This window comes from Pinus tabuliformis, chromosome 2_1, assembly GCF_031772625.1.
Source record: "Pinus tabuliformis cultivar Carrire ecotype Pingquan chromosome 2_1, CPIR1, whole genome shotgun sequence".
In the NCBI taxonomy this organism is placed as follows: domain Eukaryota; kingdom Viridiplantae; phylum Streptophyta; class Pinopsida; order Pinales; family Pinaceae; genus Pinus; species Pinus tabuliformis.
The window spans coordinates 613,293,265-613,299,423 of NC_142299.1; the positions used below are offsets into that span (position 1 = coordinate 613,293,265).

General features: G+C 35.9%; 1 protein-coding gene across 1 annotated transcript; it reads right to left on the minus strand.

Annotated features, from left to right (window-relative positions):
- Nucleotides 1-204: 204 nt before the first annotated feature.
- LOC149202001 (uncharacterized) lies at nt 205-1,962 on the minus strand. The gene is made up of 3 exons (XM_089401434.1): nt 1,712-1,962; nt 1,000-1,193; nt 205-317 (listed from the first exon to the last, which is right to left on the minus strand). Exons 1-3 carry the CDS (start codon nt 1,960-1,962, stop codon nt 205-207), a joined length of 558 nt encoding a protein of 185 aa, XP_089257560.1.
- Nucleotides 1,963-6,159: the final 4,197 nt, after the last annotated feature.

A 6,159-nucleotide genomic window follows, 5' to 3' on the forward strand; every position in this document is an offset into this window, starting at 1 on the left:
AAATATTCTTGTGCCAGAAAGACAAATACAAGATATCCAGACGTCCTGATATAGACAGATGCCAAAAGACTACTACACCACACATTGAAAACTTTTATATGTAGACAGATGCCAGTAAGACTACTACACCAAACATTGAAAACCTTTATAGCATAAAATCCCCATGTTTGACAACTACAACACATGTTCTGAAGGTTATGGTACTTACTCCTTCCGATGAACATTTGCTTCCTGCTCAGCTCTCCTCTGTTTCCATAATGCCTCTCTCTGTTCTATCTTTTCTCTTAACATTTTGACCTCTTCGGGTGTTTCTTTAACTGCATCCAAGATATAAAAGCATCTTATTCACTATATTGACAATATGAAGTAGATGTACATAAATGTTATTGAACTACTCTTCACTGTGTTTATAATAAAACAAGATCCCTATTTGTGATGTTGTCCAACATATAAAAGCTAATGATTAAACATGTACATAATTATTTTCAATCACCATTCAACAGAATTCTTGCAAATTAAATAAAAAATGATTTGGTCATCTCACATCATCTAACATTACACAGAAACTAGAAGGGGGTCCTAGCACCTAGATGCTTATCCCATAATCAATTTTCTTTGTAACAATCTTGTGTTAGAAATTTCTCAAATTTACAGAGGATCAATAATAGAAAATGTGGACTTTGGTCACTGACTGCACCCAAGCACACACTAAATAGGATAAATATTGATAAAAGTTGAGAGAAATAACTTGAGCCTAGAGATAAATTCAAAAAGCTATTTTCTCCATCGAATGAAACAAGTTCTTAAAAATAACCATAATTTCTCATGGCTATGGATTGAACCATTTCCAGTTTATGGCCTAACCTAGTTTTATAGATAAAGGTCATTTCTTCTAGAAAACAAGAACAAGCATACCTATTATTCATTCTAGTCTTTATTCATTCAACATCATATGGAATCACTAAATAAGAAAAAATGAAAGGGAAGCAAGCAATAAACCAAATTCATTCGAGATGATAGCTCTAGAACTTAGGCATTCTTCAACTTTCACAAGTTGCAAAGTCATCCGTGGTCCTATTTCATGAAGCTTCACAGAACTTTGAGTAGATGCTCTATTTACTCGACCACAATCATTCACAAGTTTCACTATTGTTGCTTCATCTTCCATCTCACTTTCTGATCCATAATTTGGCCTGTCAACAATAGATAATCAGTCATAAAATAATTTCACAAATGGAAGCACTGACCGTACTCAAACTTGTAACTCCTACTTTCTACATATTTTAATTTTTATTGATCATCCCTATTAAAAAAAACTTCAAACAACTGTATAAAGGCACTTGATAGCTAAAAACTAACAAGAGGGGCTTTGCTGCTAAAAGTTAACAAGAGTAAAAATGAGTGAATTTTTCATTTAAGATTGGAATAGACAAAATACACTATGCAAGAGCAAAAAATTTCATCCAAACCCTGAAATAAAATGATTTTGCTCACACAAGGTTGCTAACTGCACTTCTCCAAGTGAGAAGATTGTTCCAGCATGCACTGTTAGAGGGAAAACTTATTGTGGGTTTAAGTTTTAATTAAATTGAAAAAATGAAATATTATACATATTTGTAATGTTAGCCAAGTCTTTTTTTCCCTCGTTCTTCCCCAAATCCAAAATTTTGATTGTCCAAGTTACTCCCACTTCTCAGTTTTGAAGCATCACTTCACATCACCCTTCTGCCATAGAAGGGCATTGTCCCCATGTATATGATACTCTGTTACCAGATCTTCCTTGGAGGTAACCTGGATCTGCAGATTGAATCCAAATCTGGCAGAATATGCCTTGGAAGCAACCTGGATCCACCAATCATATCCAGATCTGGCAGGATCCACCCAGAAATGCATCCCAAATTCGGAAACAGGCAGGATCCTCCTGGGAAACATATCCTGCAAGACTTTAAGTGCCCAGAACATGTGTATCCCACAAAATTACAAATACCTGTTCAAAAAAAGATTCATGAACATTTGTGTTTGCTTGACGAAATAATAAAAATGTTAATAGTTAATACACATGTGTGCTTCCTTTCTGAAACAATAAAAAGTTGATGCACTAAACCCCTCTTCACAGTTTCATCACAGTCATGTCATTGTTATGTCCATAAACATAACAAATATCATTCTCCTCTCAACTAGTTTGTGGAATCTCATAGATGTTATTGTGTGTGCAGATGATGTTTATGAAGCTAGAAATCTGTAAAAATTTTGCAATTTACAGAGGGAAACAAGTTGGGTTGATGTTCTGATGAAGTATGCAAGTTGTAGTGGCTGGGATATGTGAAGTTTTCCATGGAAGGATGGTCGAAGTTTTGAAGAAGCTTGATTTTGACTATGACTTGGGGATCTTATGGAGGAAAGTGTATTGGTCTTGGTCTTGATATCTCATTTTGATATGACTCTGGAAGAAGAGGATTGCTTGGGTTTTCCCTAGTTGCAAGATTTTTCCTTGGGGTGGAAGCCTATATCTTGTGTTTTGTCTCTAGTGATCTTCATGTTTTTATTTTGGTAATTGCTTGATGAAGAAAAGAAACACAAATAATTGAATAAGAAGCCAACTAAGTTCACAAGTAATTATCATGAGAACTCACCTTTTACAACCAAATTATTCTATATATTTTGAAAACAATATCGTCAAGGTATAATAGATTGTAGGAGTTAAAATTGAAGCAGTAGGTGTTCAAATCTTTGATAAAAACTACAAGGAAAAATACAAGTTCCCATTGCAAAAATTCTTAGAATATCATCTTTTGTTGTCAGTCCTGTTGATGCTCAGGATAATTAATCCCTTATGGAGGAGGTTGGGAGGAAAGAGCTCTTAGAGGTACTACACAGCTTACGAAAAGAAAAAATTCCAGGTCCTAATGGGTTCCCTGTAAATTTTTTGGGGGATGCTTAGACTTCATGGGAAAAGATTTGAGAAGGCTTGTAAATGAATCGAGATCTATTGACAAGATGCTAACAGCTTTTAATGCCAACTTATAATAATTATTCCCAACTCTGGCAACCCTCTCTCTATTGACCAGTTCAAACCGATCTCTCTTTGCAATTGTATAAGATCATCACAAAATTAATTGCCCGAAGGACTAAGACCAATTTATCTAACACTATTTTTGAAGAACAATTCAGTTTTCTGGAGGGCTGAAAGATACATGAATAAGTTGGCATTGCTAAAGGAGGTCTACACTCCATTAAGATTAAAAAGTTGAGGGATATGGTAATGAAGGTTGATCTCTCAAAGGATTATGATAGAGTGAAGCTCCTTTTTCTGACTTGGATATTAAACTGTATTTCCTTAGTTTCTTATATTGTACTTATAAATGGATCTGCAACCCCTTTCTTTATACCTGAGAGAGGTCTTAGGAAAATTTGTCCACTTTCTCCTCATTTAATCCTCTTGGTGGCAAAACAATTAATTAGGGCCTTGAAAGAGTGCACTCAACTGGAGTGATTGGAAGGTAAAAACTGGAAATTCCTGTATACTGTCACACTTCCTCTTTATTGATGATATTTGATTTTCTTGGGAGGAAAAAGAAGGGATGCAACAAAATTAAAGGAGATTTTAGAACTTTTTTGTTTTTCTTCAGGAATGCAGATCAATATGGAGAAATATCACATCTCTTTTGTAGGTTTATCTAGTGAAGATCAAGAGTACATCAATACTCTCTTTCCTCGACAATTTCTAAAGTTGGATAATAGTCTAAAGAAATTTGGCTTTACCCTTAAACCAAACAATTAACAAAAGAAGAATTGGTAGTGGTTAGGTATAAAGGTCAAGAAAAACTTGATTTTTTGGTACAATCGAAGGATTTCCAACGGGAGAAGGTTGTTATTAGTCAAATCAGTTATTGAGGTCATTCCACTTTATTAGTCCTCCCTTTCTTGGATTCCCAAAGAAGTAATAGAGTCAATTAGGAGACTCAGTTATAGATTCACTATGAGTTAGCAAATCCCAAAGGCCTTGGGGGGCTACAGCCTTAAAAATTATTTCATTTCTACAAGGTGTTGGAAACAAAGAGTGCCTAGAGGCTTGTACAGGGGAAAGGGTTCTGGTGTTCTATTGTAAAGGAAAAATACATATATCCAACCTTAGTGGAAGCTTGGATTAGAAGCCCCATTAAAAATTCTCATAACATCTTTGTAACTTGGAGGCAGTATTACATGTTTTTACTTTGATAGGGAACTGGCTTGCTTTGGTGTGTTAGAAGAGGCTCAAATGTTTAGGTGGGCTTGGATTCTTGGATTGGTAATGACAATAATTCCAAGCTTCCTCCTCACATCATTCAGCATCTGAGAAACATATGGATATATACCTTAAATCAAGTTGTAGACTAGGAGATGACTACAATCTGAAAACAAGAGTTGCGATCTACCAAAGATCTTGGGCTCAATGAGGAGGATGCTGAAATGTGGAGGCCACTTCCAGCCATACCAATCTCTATTTAAAAGGTCGAGTATCTTCTAAAGGAAGGTCGCAGTCTGTTATGTTTGATCAGCAAGCTGTATGGTCCATTTTTGAATCTTAGGAGGTTAAGGGGCATCTAATTGTTGCAAGATTTGTTTGAAGGAAGGTCACAGTTCATGGAAGGTCTATCGAGTATGAAAAGCGTGTTGTAGCTAACTGTGCTTGTGCCCTAACTAGTATTCAGAACTGCAGAGTAGAAGACTCCAGCCCTTGGTGCCAAAGTTTCCATTTGATTGAGTCATCTTCGTGTTTAAGGGCTTTGATATAGGATCTTCATCTTGGCAAGTCATTATTGACTTTAAATCATTGTACTCTCTCTCTCTCTGCTGAACATTTGATGGTTAATAACAAGAATATTTGATCAAGGGTTTTTCCCTGGCTTGTGCCATATTCTTGTGTCCTTCTGTCTTGGCTTGTCTTCAGCATTTATCATGTATGTTCTTTCATTAGTTACTATATGTGATTGTTAATGGATTAATGGGCAAATGGATGGATGAAGTAACTAACTGAAGCAAAGAACATGTTAACTCAAAATTAACACTTTTGTATTCCTTGAAAACATCCCAAAAATGGGTGGGGACACTGTCTAGGACCCGAGCACTTTTAGGGGACCATCCCCACATTCATGGTGAAATTTAAGGGACTTTTTGGGTACCCAATCAGCCCATCCAAGAAGTTTAGGATCTAACCTTAGTCATGTCTAGCCAAAGATAATAACTATTTTGCTATGTTGCACAAGTATGTGTCCCTACATTTAAACCTTGGGTCCCAACTAAGCCAGCATTGCACGAACTTTGGTACCCATTGCAAACATCTTGAAATAGGCGGGGATGCTATCATGGAGTCAAAGAATTTTTGGGGACTATCCCAACATCCCTCAATTTTTCAACTCATAGATATCCCTCCTGTTGTAGCTTTCTAATTGGGTTAAAAACTGGCAAAAAATTAAATAATGCCACTTGTATAACATGGATCCCATTCACTAAGAAGGAAGGCCTATGTAATAAATCCTAACCTAAGTTAATTCTCTCATTTCATGCTTCATTTTACTCTCATTGAGAATCTCAAGTATACCTATGCACAAATTCATAGACATCCCTCATGTTGTAGCTTTCTAATTGGGTTAAAAAATGGCAAAAAAATTAAATAATGCCACTTGTATAACATGGATCCCATTCATCTAAGAAGCAAGACCTAAGTAATAAATCCTAACCTAAGTTAATTGTCTCATTTCATGCTTCATTTCACTCTCATTGAGAATCTCAAGTATACCTATGCACAAATTCCTTTCGTAACACCATTCTTCACTAATTATGAAGTCTCACATCTTACATCACTTGTCACATTATTATTTCTAAAAGTTCATATCTATTCAGTATCCTAGTTCTATTTCATCATTCATGTGTATGTGTAAGCCCAAGGCATATGCTCAACCAGTTGTTGCCAGAATTGATCATTTGGTTACTTCCCTGCCAACAAGTGTTCGCATAGAATTCCCTTCAGTAAGGTGGACTAGTCTATGCCAATGACTTTACTAAGGATACCATGTGTAAAGGTGGGGAAGCATCCCTTGGATTTCCCCATGATATTTTCCTTGGGAATAAATATACATAGATATATGACATACCATGTTAATTGGGTTCATCTCGGGT